This window comes from Sus scrofa, chromosome 3, assembly GCF_000003025.6.
Source record: "Sus scrofa isolate TJ Tabasco breed Duroc chromosome 3, Sscrofa11.1, whole genome shotgun sequence".
In the NCBI taxonomy this organism is placed as follows: domain Eukaryota; kingdom Metazoa; phylum Chordata; class Mammalia; order Artiodactyla; family Suidae; genus Sus; species Sus scrofa.
Window position 1 is genome coordinate 124,953,033 of NC_010445.4, and position 16,319 is coordinate 124,969,351.

Consider the following 16,319-nt stretch of genomic DNA (forward strand, 5'->3'; position numbering starts at 1 on the left):
CAGGACCGATGGCCTGTTCTGACTGCCACAGATGACGCTTTGAGAGCAGCGAGGGACACTGCCCTGGCCCCAAGCTCCAGGGAGGCCAGACCTAGTCTGTTTTGTGGGCACAGAGGGGAAGGGAGATGGGCCATCAGAAATGGGCCGGCGGTCTGTTAAACAGGTGACCAGGACTCTTATGAGAGCATGAGTGCTCAGTACTAGCGTCCAAGGCTAGGCGGGTGGCAGGGCTGACAGAGGGACCGCTATGCCCAGCCGAGGTCCCCGATGTGGTGGAAAGCACGTTGATCCTCAGAGTCATTAAGACTCAGGCCAGCAATACATATACACAATGGACTACTACTCAGCCATGAAAAGGAAAGACATAAAGGCATTTGCAGCAACATGGATGGACCTAGAAATTATCATGCTAATCATATGCTATCATTTGTATGTGGAATCAAAAAAAGATACAATGAACTTCTTTGCAGAACAGACACTGACTCATAAACTTTAAAAAAACCTACGGTTTCCAAAGGAGACCAATGCGGGGGTCGGGGGTACTGGTTGGGAGTTTGGGATGGAAACGCTATAAAATTGGGTTGTGATGATCACTGTGCAACTATAAATGTAATAAAGTTCATTCGGTTAAAAAAAATAGGACTTGGACCAGCGACACGGAGAGAGGGGCTGCTCCCCACAAAAGCAGGGCAGTGTGTGCAAAGGCTCAAAGGAGAGACCACCCCTCTGGAAGACGGAGATGGTTCAGCACGACCGAGTCAAGAAGCTAGAGGGAATGAGACAGGACGGGGGGACAAGCCAGGCGGTGAAGGGCTCATGGACATCCCCCACCCCCGGAACCCCAATGGGCCAAGGAAGGGTGCTGACGGTGACAAGGCCAGGCCTGCCCTTGAGGATGAGTTTTCTGGTGCCACCATGGAGCCGGGACCCAGGCTGGGAGGAGGCTTATGCTGGTGGAACCTCCGGTGAGGAGGGGAGCAGGTCTGCACCGGCACAGACGAGGGGCGGGAGGGGTAGGCAGGTAGCACCTCACCTGTGCAGGGCGGAGAAGAGGCTGCTGGGGCTCAGGAGCAGCGGGCCCTGGGGCAGCACCGTGCCACGCTCGTTGACCCAGTGCAGGTAGCCCCGCGTCATGTCCGCCATCCCGATGGCACGAGCCGAGCAGTAGAGGAACTTATACCCATTTCTGAAAAAGAGACAGACGTTCATGTTTAATGGCATCACGATGGAACCGCTGTGCCCCCACGAACCCCGATCTTTCATGAGGAATGACACTGCTGTAATTCCCAAGCAAAAGGCCAGAGTCTATGTAATCTTTTTTTTTTTTTTTCTCCTTTTTTGGCCGCCCCTCAGCATACGTGGTTCCCAGATCAGGGATCAGATCCGAGCTGCAGCTAGTTCAACCTATGCAGCAGCTGCGGCAGCACTGGATCCTTTAACCCGTGGCACTGGGCTGGGGATCGAACTCACGACCTAGAGCTGCAGAGATGCTGCAGATCCTGCTGCACCACAGCGGGAACGCCACAATCTTATTTGCAATGGAGAAAGAAGCCTGAATGCGCTTTGCTGGCGTTTACTAAGCACCTGCACGGCCCCCACTATGCTTACGCCTCCTGGGAATACTGCTCAGTAGGTGTTTCCCTCCTGCTCTACCGTTAGGGAAACTGAGGCTGGAGCCTCAGTTTGGCCAATCTGCCTGCGCCTGAGCCATTCCCACTCCTGTTCCCTCCCCCTGGCTGAGGGCCACCAGGCCACTTGTGCAAAGGGCCCCACCTCCACCTGCCAAGCACAGACTTCACCAGCACTAAGCCCATCCCCCCCCAGACACGAGCAAGCAAATCCCACCCCACCCCCCTTGCACTTTGTGTGAGCACACAAATACACTCCAACCCCTCTCCTCTCATCTTAAAAACAATCCAAGCCATCAACAACCACAAAAACCAAAAATCAAAACCCGTCGCTTCCTAGGTATTGCCTCTCTGTTCCCATTTCCCTGTTCAGATCCCATTTCCCTGTTCCTGTTTGCAGCAGAATTCTTTCCGAGAGCTGCATATTTGCATCGACTCCACTTTCACTCGGCTTCCCCTGTCAGCCCATCCAAGCAGGTGCTTGTTCCCCTGCCTCTCTGCCCTTGGCAAAGTCCCCTGTGATGCCACCTGCCAGATCCAGGCATCACTTCTCAGTTCCCTCCCGAACAGCCTTCCCGGAGGCATCTGACACAGGCGACCCTTCCTTCTTCTAGGACGCCCTTTTTTTCCCCAGTTTCCAGGCCCTGCTGGACCCTGGTTTGCTCCTCCTCACCGGCCACTTCTTCCCAGACAAGTCGCCTTGGCTAGGTCTCCACCCAGCCTCTAAATGGACCTCATTTCTTGTCACCACTCTTAGTCCCTGGAGGAGCCCATCCACTTTCAGGGCCTTAAAAGCCACATTTGAACTGAAGCAGCGTAAGATACATAAATATTTGGTTTTCCTTCCTGGTTTCTGACACAGAGCTTCTAAAACCCCTGGAATTCCTGAGTGATGGGGATAAGAGAAGAATCTTTCACGGTGCAAAATAAACCTTTCTTTTCCTTCCTTCTTCCTTTCCTTCCTTCCTTCCTTCTTTCTTTCTTTCTTTCGTCTTTCTAGGGCCATACCTGCAGCATATGGAGGTTCCCAGGCTAGGGGTTGAATTGAACCTACAGCTGCCAGTCTACACCACAGCCACAGCAACGCCAAATCTAAGCCTCATCTATGACCTATACCACAGCTCACAGCAATGCTGGATCCATAACCCAGTGAGCAAGGCCAGGGATCAAACCTCAGTCCTCATGGATACAAGTTGGGTTTGTTACCACTGAGACACGATGGGAACTCCAAGTCCCTTTCAATAATATAAAGCGGGCCAATCTATAATAGGGACCCCAGAAGATAAAGAAAAAGAGAAGGGGATTGAAAATATATTTGAAGAAATGATGGTTGAAAACTTTCCAGATCTAAAGGAAACAGATCTCAAAATACGGGAGGCATGGAGGGCCTCAAACAACTGTAGACCAAGGCATATAACAAAAATGGCAAAAGTTAAAGATTAGGAGGTGATTCTAGCAACAAGAGAAAAACAAGGAGTTAATTATAGGGAACCCCCATAAGGCTGTCAGCTGATTTCTCTACGGAAACACTACAGGCCAGAAGAGAGTGGCAAGATAATATTTGAAGTTCCAAAAGGGAAAAATGTGCAGCCTAGAATACTCTACCCAGCAAGACTATCATTTAAAAGGGAAGGAGAAATAAAGAATTTCTCTAACAAACAAAAAACTCAAAAAATACAGAAATACTAAGCAAATTCAAAGGAAATACTGAAAACTCTCCCCTAGACAGGAAAGAAGTAAGAAGACAGAGGATGGAGGAACTCACAGTTGGAAACTAACCACTTAAATAAGCCGGTATACAGATCAAAAAGAAAGAAAAAAAAAAAACCCTATTTATAAAAATGATGATAAACACAGGCAACAGCAAAAGACTACACATGACGATGTAAAAAAGGACATCAAAATCATAAAATGTGGGGAAGGAGAGTGAGAAAATCTAGACTTTTTTTTTAGACCCTATACGACTGTCAAAATAAGCGCTTTCCAGCCACACCTGAGTTGACGCGAATGAGGGGACTGGTGGAGGCTGGGAACCAGAGGGACGAACCCCGCAGCTGGAGGACTTGAACTCTCTGCTCCCCCCACCCCGCCCCCCGCCCCCGATCCTGGGGGAAAGAGGGAAGCTGGAGACTGAGGGCCCTCCCTGGCCAGACAGTGACAGAATCAATCAGCCTACATGATGAAATCGCGTAAAAGCCCGAGCCTGGCTTCGGGGAGCTTCTGGGGTGGTAAAGGCAGCCACATGTTAGGAGGGTGGTGCACCCCAACTCCCCAGGGGCGAGGCCCTTCCAGACCTTGGCCTAGGTGCCTCTCCATCTGGATCCTTTCTCAGACCCTTATAATAAGCCGGTAAATGTGTTCCCCAGATCCTGTGAGCCATCACAGCACATGATCAAACCTGAGTCGGGGGGGGGGGTGGGAAGCCCCCGTTTACAGCCAAGTCAGCGTGGGTAAGCTGGGGGCCTGCTACGTACAACTGGCGCCTGAAGTCAGGACAGCCTCTCGGGACTGAGCTCTTAGCCCGTGGGGTCTGCACCCACTGCAGGTACTTAGTGTCAGAACTCAATGGCCAGGGAGCTCCCGTTGTGGCACAGGGGAAACACATCCGACTAGTGTCCATGAGGACGCGGGTTTGATCCCTTGGCCTCGCTCAGTGGGTTAAGGATTCAGCGTTACCATGAGCTGTGGTGTAGGTTGAAGACGCAGCTCAGATCTGGCATTGCTGTGGCTGTGGTGTAGGCCGGCGACTATAATTCTAATTCCACCCCTCGCCTGGGAACTTCCATATGCCGCAGGGGTGGCCCTAAAAAAGCAAAAAAAATACAAATAAAAATAAATTAAAAAATAAAACAGAATATACGATAGACCTCATTAACAAATTTTATATTGATAACATGTTTGCATAATATTTTAATATATTGGATTAAATAAAACATATTTAAACTTTTAAAAACACTGTCTATACACTATCTCCCAAATTATATTCCCAGTCCAGACTCCCCTCCTTAAGCTCCAGGACAATACACTCAACTGCAAAGCCCACAGCACTCATCAGATATGCCGCAGCATCTCAAACACACGCAGGCGCTCCACCTCCGCAGGTGGCACCCCCATTGCCCAGGATTTGAGGCCAAGATCTCGGGGCCCACCTTGGGTTTCTACCGTCCTCCCCTCCACCCGCCCCACCCCAGCCCATCAGCAGGCCCTCTCAGTGGTATATGACGCTATGAGCCCCGGTGCTGGGGCCTCTGACCTCCACCCCTGCAACAGCCTGAATCACCTCCCTGCTCCCCCCCCCAAGTCTCCACACAGAAAGCACACTCCGCATTTAATCCGAGCTTGCTCAAAACTCTCCCAAGGCTTGCCGACTCTCTCAAACACAATCCACATTCTTCGCCGTGACCCACAGGGCCACTGAGACCGGGTCTCCGCCTTTCTTGCCAACCCCATTCACTCCCTGGTGCCCGGCCAGACACAGGTATCCTCATGGGTCCTCCCACGTGCCACGCCCTTTCCTGCACCTGCTGTTCCCTTCGGGCTTTCCTGCCCCCTCGTCTCGACCAGATCTGCTCAGACAGCACCCACTCAGCGGGCCCTTCGCTGCTCCATCTATTTAATAAAACACACCCTCCCTCCCCCTCACCCCAGGCACTAAGCCCTTGCTCTGCCTTTTTCGCCAAGGCACTGATCACTAATACTACGTGACAGCCCCTTGTCTGGCTGTGTCTCATTAACCCACGTGCTCCTCGAGGGTGGGGACTTTGGCTCATTCCTTGCTGTAACCTCAGTGCCCAAAACAGTGCTTAGCAAGTAGCAGACACTGAACAAATCTCTGCTGAATGAGTAAATACAAACTACCCACTTCCAACCCAACTCACTGTCCTACTGTGAATACATCATGCTGGCCCAAGGACTTGTCTAATAAAAAGGAGTTTTTTTGTTTTCTGTGGGGTTTTTTTTTTTTTTGTATTTTAGGGCTCCACCCGTGGCAGATGGAAGTTTCCAGGCTAGGGGTCAAATTGGAGCTGCAGCTGCCAGCCTACACCACAGTCACAGCAACACGGGATCCGAGTCTGCGACCTACACCACAGCTAACGGCAATGCTGGATCCCCAACCCACTGAACAAGGCCAGGGATTGAACCCGCATCCTCATGGATCCCAGGTGGATTCGTTTCCAATGTGCCACAATGGAAACTCCCTACTAAGATGTTCTTTAAAACAGAGAAACAGGAAAGTGTTAAGACGAAGAGAATCTACAGAAATATCAGCTTGTATGGATTCAGGATGCATTTGAAAACCAAGCAACTTTTTAACGAAACATCTTTGTATCTGAACCAACACTCTTTTTCCCTTTTTAAAGTCACTATCTCTGGATACAGCTCTTCACATCAAAGTCCTAAAAGCTGCCACCTGCAGGGGCCTGAGATGCTACTTTTGTTCAAGGCTTGATTTGCAAACATACTTCGTGGCTTGGTGGTGCCTCTGGGTGTCCTTGCCATGCAAGTGTCCCCTTCAAAGGCCGTTACTAAACTTAGCAGGAAAACCAGCTCCCCGGTGTCCTGATGGGAGAGCTGCCCGGGTGCTGGTGGCAGCAGGGACCACCTCTCCAGAGCCTCCACCCCCGTGAAAGCTGCGTGAAACACCAGGTGCTCCTGCCAATCACTCAGGTGACAGCGCGTCGCCAAAGCGTCCTCTCCACGGTGTCCCCGGCGGGTAAGACCCCCTCGCTCAGATGGGCAGCCAGGAGCAGGACACCCCGGCACACCCGGGCACACCCACCGGGCCCCCGCTGGAGCCAGGCTGGGCTAAGGGTGCCCATGGGGCCCAGTGCCGCTTGCCCTGTGGAGCAGAGATGCTGTGGGAGCAACCAGGATGGAAACAGGGCACAGGACAGAGCAAGGTGGCCTCGAGGGACCCAGGGGAGGAAGGACACTGGACTCCGTTCACTGCCTGCCCGAGGAGGGAGCCGTGAACAGAGGTGCAGCACGCACACGCGGGTCACACTTATCCCTCGGGAGAGAGAGAGGGATGGATGGGGAGTTTGGGGTGAGCAGATGCAAACTTCCGCTTATCCCTCTAAGTTCCTGGATCAGGGCTCTGGGGAAACACTAGAGCCGACAAGAAAGAGCATCATTGCACGACCAGGCTTGGTACAAACAAGCTTCTCCTTTGGTCCCCGTCTCTATTTTTTTTGTGTGTGTGTCTTTTCTAGGGCTGCTCCCGCAGCATACGGAGGTTCCCAGGCTAGGGGTCCAATCGGAGCCATAGCCACCGGCCTACTCCAGAGCCACAGCAACGCAAGATCCGAGCCACATCTGCAACCTACACCACAGCTCATAGCAATGCCGGATCCCCAACCCACTGAGCAAGGCCAGGGATTGAACCCACAACCTCATGGTTCCTAGTCAGATTCGTTACCCACTGAGCCACGATGGGAACTCCTCTTTTTGCCTTTTTCTACGGCCGCTCCCACGCCATATGGAGGTTCCCAGGCTAGGGCTCCAATTGGAGCTGTAGCCACCAGCCTACGCCAGAGCCACAGCAACATGGGATCCAAGCCGCGTCTGCGGCCACAGCTCACGGAAATGCCAGATCCCCAACCCACTGAGCGAGGCCAGGGATTGAACTCGCAACCTCATGGTTCCCAGTCGGATTCGTTAACCACTGCGCCATGACGGGAACTCCCTGGTCCCCGTCTCTTCATCCCTCTTACAACATCTGGCCTGCAGAGACACTGCCGAAGACAGGAAAGATGACCTTGGGTAATCTTTTACTTCTTTGACTTAATTTTCCAAGTTAAGCTAAGCTTCTAGAGTGGAGTTTCCCCAGACTCACAGGCATGAAGAACAGACTTGTGGCTGCCAAGGGGGAGGAGGGAAGTGGGATGGATGGGGAGTCTGGGGTTAGTAGATGCAAACTATTCCATTTAGAAGGATAAGCAATGAGGCCCTACTGTACAGCACAGGGAACTAGATCCAATCTCCTGGAACAGACCAGGATGGAAAATAATATATTTTTTAAAAAGAAGGTACACAGTGGGGTTTCTCAACTGGTTCTCATTTGAGGCTTTTTCGTTTTTTAGTTTTTTGGCCATTCCTGCGGCATACGGAAGTTTCCTGGGCCAGGGATCAAGCCTGAGTTGTAGCTGAATCTAGGCCACAGCTGCGGTAAAGCTGGATCCTTAACCTGCTGTGCCACAGCAGGAACTCCAGCCGCTGACATCTTGGACGACCAGATAAATTACTGCGGGTGCAAAAAATAATAAAAATAAAAATAAAAGGAGTTCCCGTCGTGGCTCAGTGGTTAACGAATCCGACTAGGAACCATGAGGTTGCAGGTTCGATCCCTGGCCTCGCTCAGTGGGTTGAGGATCCCGCGTTGCTGTGGCTGTGGTGTAGGCCGGTGGCTACAGCTCCGATTAGACCCCTAGCCTGGGAACTTCCATGTGCCGAGGGTGCAGCCCTAAAAAGGCAAAAACAAACAAACAAAAAACTGCGGGAGGTTTGGGAGCGTCCCCACAAGGCCACCTCTTTGGAGGGTTCTGAGCAGCATCCCGGCCTCCACCTACCAGATGCCAAGGACACACCCCAGTCACGACCATCAAAGAAGTCCTCAGACGCCGCCACACGTCTGCAGGAAGCAAAATCGCCACTGAAAGCCCCTGACGTAGGGGAAAGGGACTGCTGTGGCCCTATTTGCAGCCTTAGAGGCAGTGCACTCACCTGGTACCTTAAGGAAAGACAGCTCCGTGCCAAACTCGGGCTTGTTCCCAGTCCGGCCTCCACGGCCCTTGACCTCTGTGCCAGCCAGCTTTCCAGGTCACATACACGGCCTGCCCTCTGCACCAGGGCTTCCCTTCCTGTGAGCGACCCCCTGTCCCCCGTCTCTCAGCCCCTCCTCCCACTCCTCCTTCCACCCGCGATGAGCTTTTGAAGCTCTGCTCATCCGATGAGGCTCAGCGCAGGTGCCACCTTCTCACTGAAACCTTCGACTCCTCGGCTCTTCAATCAGAATTCATTTCTCCTTCACTTAATCTGCATCTCTCATCCCCCCGCCAAGCCCCGTTACAGGAGTGCTGTGTGTCTCCTCCTACAGGATCCCAGGATCCCTGAAGGGAGGGGCGGGCAGCACCCCGCGTGGCACCCAGGACAGCCCCTGTGCACACTGGGTTTAATCAGGGCCTGCAACATCCCTGGGGTTCTCACGGAGGCCTGTGACATGTCTGTGATGCACCTGCGACTCCAGCCACAGACCCAGCATCACAGCGCCGCTTGGCCAGCAGGACCCTAAGGGACCATCTGGTCCAGTTTCCTCACCTGAAGGATGAAGAGGCCAAGGCTGGGAGCGGGGGGCGGGGTCTGTGGGTCCACGGGGAGCCAAAGGCGGTGGTCCCCAGAACCAGGTCCCCTGACTCCCTCACCACCATGCGGTCCCCTCCCTTCCCAACAGAGAGTGATGACACAATAACCCAGCAAGACCTGAGGTGAAAGAAACAACCACTCTGGCCCGGAGGAGAAAAGGGCTCCTCAGGAGTCTGCTGAGGATTATTTCCGGCCTTCAGCAGCACCCCAGCTTCGGAGGATGCATTCGTTAGGCCACGGATGAACCAATGTGTCCATGGGAAACACAGGAAGCCTTCATTCTTGCTAAGTCATGGAGACATTGACTTCTGGTTGCACGAATATAACAATATTTGTCAAGCGAGGCAGAAAATTAGAGCAATTACTGTCCATATTCAGCCTCCCAAACGCCCACTGGCTCAACACCCTGCAAATTTTAGGGAACAATCCTTCTTTTCGCTCCTTCTACATATTGAATGTGGATATTTGAATACGAGGGAGTTTCATGTATCTTCCACTTGTATCTGCTATAGCTCTTTTTAATCAATAACCAAATCGACTTTTAAAAATCAAAAAGCAAGCTTTAGATCCTCCTCTGTGAGCAAGGTGATGGTCCACCTGACATAGTTTCTCGCAGGCTGACTTATTCAAACAAGCAATTACATTTGGCAAAAAATAAAGAAATAAAATTTTCCTCATTTTCTGTTTTTTCCGAGCAAGTGGCTCAGACTGGTTTTTCCATTTGAGAAAACCTGCAGTGGAGTCCCCTTTGTGGCTCAGCAGTAAACGAACCCGACTAGGATCCATGAGGACGTGGGTTCGATCCCTGGTCTCACTCAGTGGGTGAAGGATCCGGCGTTGCCATGAGCTTGGTGTTGGTCGCAGACGCGGCTCAGATCTGTGGTTGATGTGGCTGTGGCGTAGGCCAGCAGCTGCAGCTCCGATTCAACCACTAGTCTGGGAACTTCCACATGCCTTGTGCGCGGCCCTAAAAAACAAGGAAAGAAAAATACTGCAGTGCGCAAAATTTAAGGGGCACCCAAAGTCAAGGAAAGCAGTGTCAGGAAAGAGTGGTCTGTCCGAAAACCCTCCCTCGAACGGCCTCTTCTTCCTGGTGCTCTATTATACCAAATACTTCTCTATTTTTTTGTTTGTTTCTCTTTTTTGGCCACCCGAAGGCATATGGAGTTCCCAGGCCAGGGATCAGATCTGAGCCACAGCTATAACCTACCGTCAGATCCTTAACCCACTGTGCCGGGCTGGAAATCGAACCTGTGTCCCAGTGCTCTCAAGACGCCACCAATCCCGCTGTGCCACAACGGGAACTCTGCTAAACGCTCCCCTAAATATGTCTCCGGGTAATCACATATGTGACACCAACAGACCTCACCACCGTTACCAGTTCTCAGCCCCTGCACACTCCTTCCAGCTGCCGCTGCCTAAGACAGGGGAGGTGGCGTGTGGGACACCGCCTGCATTCGCTCTAATCAACAGTCCGCCACAAAAGCCGACGTCTCGTCCAGCCTGGGCCCGGACTCAGTGATGCCACCAAGGCCATCGAGCCAGGCCGAGCCCTTGGGTATCAGAAGCCCAGAGGAAGAGGCCACAAGAGCCGTCCGGGGAACCGATGCTGGCCTGGAAAGGTTTCGTGAGGACCGTGGAATCAGAGCTGGAAATGAGGCTGAAAAACGTCAAGAGGCAAAAATCAGAGGCAAAGGCAGGCCCGGCAGAAACCATCACACGCGCAAAGGCGGGGAGATGGGAAAACGAAGAACCGTGTGGGGACCTGTCGGCCTGGATACTCGCAAAAAGGGTCTGGGGAGAAGCGGTAGGAAATTGGGAGCTTGCAGAAGTGGGCCCGGAACTGCTGGGCTGCAGAGCCAGCCCCTGGGAGCCTGCCCTCAGTCCCGTACAGAGCCCCTGAAGGCCATGGCCAAGCAGAGAGAGCCAGGCGACACTGGCCCGTCTGGGCGCCACTGAGGACACATCACCTCACATTCAGGGTGCAAGCGTCAAGCTCCTTCCACTCAACCAAACCCAACAAAACTCAACAAAACACAGCAGGTGCTTGGCAACCCTCAGATGCTCACCCACAGGCCTGACCCGTTCTGAACCACTCCATCCAACAAAAGGCCAGTTAGGCATTCTTCGACAAGCTACTCTATTTTCTTTTTTTTTTAGGGCTGCCCCCTCAGTATATGGAACTTCCCAGGTTATGGGTCAAATCAGAGCAGCCACTGCCGGCCTACGCCACAGCCACAGCAACGCCGGACCCAAGCCGCAACGGCCACCTATGCCACAGTTTTATCATTGCTCAAAGGTGAAATCTAGAAAAGGACGGTCAAAGCGATGAGCTGGGCACCTGACAAGTCCGAGGCCTTGACCCCCACCAGGGTGGAAGGTCCTCCCAGGTCCCTCCCCCAACCCCGGAGCGTGAGGTCCAGGAGGCCAGATTCCGTGCCCACTTGATCACCACCCCAAGCTCCGGTCACAGTACCAGGCACACAAGAGGCGCTCAATAAATGCTGGATAAGGACCAGGAAAGTGTACTTCTCTCATTTGTGCTCAGAGCACCCGCCGCAGCTTGAGGGCACGTTCCTTCTTCCCTGTCACCGTCACTGTCACCACCCCCCGTCATGCCCTCCATGGGCCAGAGGTGAGCACACCAGGCTGGGAGTCTCGTCAGCCCAGGGCACCTCCCAGCTCTGACTAGAGACCAGAGGGCGCTGGGGGCAGAGGTTTCACTTACAGGGGAGACTCTGATCCACAGAAAGATGGGCGAAGTGTGACTAAGCACAAGCCAGTGTGGCGGCGGGGAACCCCAACGGCCCCTGCACCCCACAGGTGAACCAGAGAAGGGATGGGCCCGGAGCTGGGCCGACCGGGGCCTCCGTGAGGGCTGCCTGTTAGAAGCTATGAGGCTCTGGACCCATGAACTCTCTAAGCTTGGAAACGCTACTGCCCGCTTCTCAGAGTCCCTATAAGAATGAAGTGAAGGGACACGGGGTCCGGGCACAAGAACCCCTCCGGATCTACCTGACCTCCCGCCCTGGCGTCCCAGGCACGGCCCCACCGCAGGCTGTCATGGGTTTGGGGTCCCCGGCAGAGCCCTCCCGCGACCAGGTGACACGATGAGGGATGCTGGGTAGCCCACAAAACCTGCTTGGAATCTGTACTTTGTAACTTCAAATAAATAAATCCCTTGGCTGACGTCAGACCACCACTTGCTCTCCGGACTTTCCTCGGTGTGAAAGGAACCTGAATGCGTCCACACAAAGGCTGCCGCCTTCTTCCTTCTCCATCCATCTTCAATGCCCCTATCGCTTTCTCGTGTGTCTTTTAGGACTGAGTTCAAATGTGGAGTTGGCAGGACTTGAGGGGCGCTCAGGACCCCCCATCCCCACCGCTGCCGACCCTCCCCGGCCGAGGGGCACCGTCTTTGGACGTCGGCCCCGCAGGGAAGTTTCCGCGTGCAGAGTACTCACTGGCTCACTTTATGGTACAGCTTGGCTATGCCCTGGTGGGTCCAGTCCTTCCCAAGGGTGGGCAAAATGTGGCCAAGAGTGTCCGACCTGAACAAAAACACAGACGAGAAAAATAAAATGAAAAGGTCATCACAAAACGGGAAAAAAAAAAAAAAAGACCATTTGATTCAACGCACTATCAACGCCTCATAAAAGATGCAAATGAGATGCACAACTTGCTTTCTGGGCAGAAAGGAACAGAAGCCACCACACGAGGATGCGCGTGGAGGGCTGTGCGTTCGCGAGGGGCACCTTGGTCTGATCGCCCATCGAGTCCTCGCCTCGCTGAGAGAAGGGCCACGGCCCAAGGGCGCGCCAGAGGCACCCACGTGGGTGGCACAGTCAGGACGCCACCGCGCCAGAGGGACGTGCCCCCGACCCCCACCACAGCTGTGTGACTCCGGGAGCTACGACTCCCCGAGCAGCCCTGGCCGCCCGGGAACTTGACCTGCACGAGCCCCGTGATGCCTGAGAGGAAGTGACCCGCTGGCCCAGGCCGGGCTCCCAGCTGCACCCACCTGGTGATGGTTCCGTCAATGTCGGAGATGATCACCTTATCGTCCCAGTTCCACAGGTAGATGGTGCCCTCGCAGCGACACGTGCCCTGATACTGCGTGGTGACGCTGAATACCACGTCGTTGGGGCCGTTCTTCAACTTGAGGCTTTTCTGAAACACAGGAACCCGGTGTCTGCTTGAGGGGAAGCCCCAGAGAGAGAGACACTTCGCTTCTGTTCCCCCAGAAATCAGATCTGGATTTTTTTTTTTTTTTTAGGGCCACACCTGCGGCATATGGAGGTTCCCAGGCTAGGGGTCGAATCGGAGCTGTAGCCACCGGCCTACACCACAGCCACAGCAACACTAGATCTGAGCCATGTCTGCCACCTACACCACAGCTCATGGTAACGCCAGATCCTTAACCCACTGAGCGGGGCCAGGGATCGAACCTGCATCCTCATGGACACAGTCAGGTTTGTTTTGGCCGAGCCACAGTGGGAATTGCTGGATTTCTTTTTTTAATTATCATCCGAGGTCACTGTACAATCCTTGCCCTGTCCCTCGAGATGAGAAACGTGCTTTCAGGACCTGGGCAGCCTGACCAACTGCTCCCCTCACAGGCCCACGTCCCACGGGGGCAAAGGACAGGCTCTGGGGCCCCTCACAGGGAATCACACCTTCAGACTGGGATGCACATACCAGGCCATGACCAAGCAGGAAGGGCCATGACCAGGGACACGAATCTGAGCCAGGTGTGCGAATCCAGTACACACTGGAGGAGAGCAGCCTCGGTCACGTGGTACCTCACTTCTAGAAGCGTATGCTCCCGACCCCAGGAAATGACACCAGCTTCAGGAAGCAGAATCCCCTCTTGGCGGTTCTCAAACTCCATGCTGGGGCCCTCGAGTGCAAGCCAGGTGGTGGCCGGAGGCCTGGTCGCCCCCGGCATGGCGGTCGGGCCGCCTGCCATGCAGCCGCTGCCTGGGGACTGCTGGGCTGCAGGGCGTCCCGCCGTCCCTTAGCTTTTCCCTTCAAACACCGTCACAGACAAGCCTGGTCCCCACACGCCCTTAGGAGATGAGCCGAGTGGGATCACTTGCTCACTGTCCTCTCCTCTCATGGGACACAGGCTCAGGCCCCCGGAAGGGGACACTAGGGCCCGGGTGGCTCTCTGCTCCCTGAAACCCTCTGAATCCCACCACACGTGCTCCACGCCCCAGTTCAGGAGATGCATCTGGTTTAACAGACGCCTCTCTAAAGGCGGAAGCAGCCCTGCGAGATTTGGTCATCAGTCCCTTACACCTCAGGACAGAGTCGCCCCCTCGGGCCGCCTTCTTCCAACACTTTCAGAACAGGAGGCTCCAGGACAGCCTTGGGGGTGACAGAGGAGAAGCGACTCTGAGAAGCCAGCCCAGGCAGGAGCTGACGTCGGGCGCAAACGCGAGGCATTACAAGGCGGATTTGCGGGAAGCAGAGGGCAGCGGGCGCTCTGGGACAGAGAAGGTGCCCGGCGTAGGGGTGGGAGCCAGAGAGCTGGAGGGACACCCGGACCCTGGGCCCGCCAGTCGGGGGCCGGGCCTGGGCCAGTGCCCCCCGAACGCACTCACCAGCTGCTCCGACGTGAGCCGCAGGGTCTTCCTGTAGCTGACGCTGGACAACAGGGGGAGGTGGCTTGTGCCGGACGGCTTGGCAGCTGCGTGCTCCTCATCACTGGAGGATGATTCGTGCTTCATTCTGGAACACACGGTGACGTGATCGCCAGTTAGGAAATGCATCTGGGCGGCCGTTAAAAATGCATTCGCCGGAATCAATGACCAGTCAGCCGGGTCTCTCCTGAGTGCTGTCTTGGGTGGTCATTTTCCATGTGCCGTGATATCGTCAATGAGTTCCTGTGTGCCCCCCTCCATGCGCCTCCTGCATTATTCCGCCGGGGCGGCCCCGCCTCATTCACATCCCTCTTTACCAGCTATCATCACTCTATTTTAAACCACGAGGCTCCCTTCCTGCTAGGTGGGGTGGGACGCCATCCTGCCTGGAAGGATGCTCACACATTCTCCTCTCTGCCCACCCCAGGCTGTGGGCCAGGCACCAGGCGTCCAAATTTCCTCCCCGTCCAGACGCATCAGTCCCCTGTATATACCTCTCCGAATGCACAATTCCAAAGGACAAGGACACTCTGGGACTTACAGGTGCCAATGAAGCCGGGAAGACTCCCCAGTCCTCGGCCAGGCTACCCCTACTCCCGGCACAGAAGCCAATGCTCCCGGCTCTCCCTGCTTCTCCCCGTGGCAGGGGGCTGGGACGTGCGGGTGGGAAGCGGGCTCATTTCCTCTGAACAGCTCACACAAAGCCTATCAGCAGTTAGCTGTTCCCTGGGTTCAAACCCTGCTCTGGCATAGCCCCCAACCCAGCAGAACTAGATCTGCCTTCCCAGGACATTTCTGTTTGGGAAAATGCCTCAATGCTACACAAAGTGCTCAGTAAGCCACTGCGAGGCTCAACAAGAACGCTGAGCAGGCACAGCCCGGCCCCAGGGACATGCACCTTCCTGCCCAGCTTCCTGCTCAGCCCACCCTTCTGTGCAAGTCTGACACAAACATGGGCTCCATCAATCTCTTCTTTTCTTTCTTTCTTTTTCTTTTTTTCTTTTTTATGGCCGCACCTGCGGCATATGGAGGTTCCCAGGCTAGGGGTCTAAAGGGAGCTGTAGCCTTTGGCCCACACCACAGCCACAGCAACGTCAGGTCCGAACCTCCTCTGCGACCTACACCACAGCTCACGGCAACCCCGGATCCTCAACCCACTGAGCAAGGCCAGGGATCGAACTCACAGCCTCATGGTTCCTAGTTAGATTCGTTCCCGCTGCGCCATGACGGGAACTCCTCCTCCATCGGTACCTTCTTACTGCAGGGAGCGCTCACCTGGCCCTCCAGACCTCCTGCCTCCCCTTCCTGTCCACCAGAAAATAAGTGGGTATTTCCTATGCAACCCATTGCTTTTTTACCCTGTGTGTTCATTCCAGAAGCAGTTCCTACAATCCAATCCTCCCCCAGACAAGGGCTGACGAGAAGGAGGACCCTGTTACACAGAACCCTGCTTCTGTGTTCTTTCCACTGGGCTCTTTCCAAGTCTAGAATGAGCTGCCCCTCCCGGGGCACCTGCTTCTATGAGAGGCCGCCCCTGGACTGCAGGCTGGTGAACTGGAGCTCGAGTAACCAGAGCTGCTGCTTCTTTTCCTTTTGTCTTTTGAGGGCCACACCCGTGGCATATGGAGGTTCCCAGGCCAGGAGCCAGCCTATACCATGCCACAGTAATGCCAGATCAGAGCTG

The 16,319-nt window shown here is 54.5% G+C and overlaps 1 protein-coding gene across 8 annotated transcripts in view; it reads right to left on the reverse strand.

The window, feature by feature from the left end:
- The window catches only part of LPIN1 (lipin 1), a 133,581-nt gene that overhangs the window by 12,476 nt on the left and 104,786 nt on the right, over positions 1 to 16,319 (reverse strand). For all 8 annotated transcript variants that reach the window (XM_021085565.1, XM_021085564.1, XM_021085569.1 and 5 more), the window contains 4 exon segments: positions 14,597 to 14,723; positions 13,012 to 13,160; positions 12,455 to 12,541; positions 1,034 to 1,186 (listed from right to left, as the gene is read on the reverse strand). In XM_021085565.1, the coding sequence (XP_020941224.1) occupies positions 1,034 to 1,186; positions 12,455 to 12,541; positions 13,012 to 13,160; positions 14,597 to 14,723 (516 nt within the window).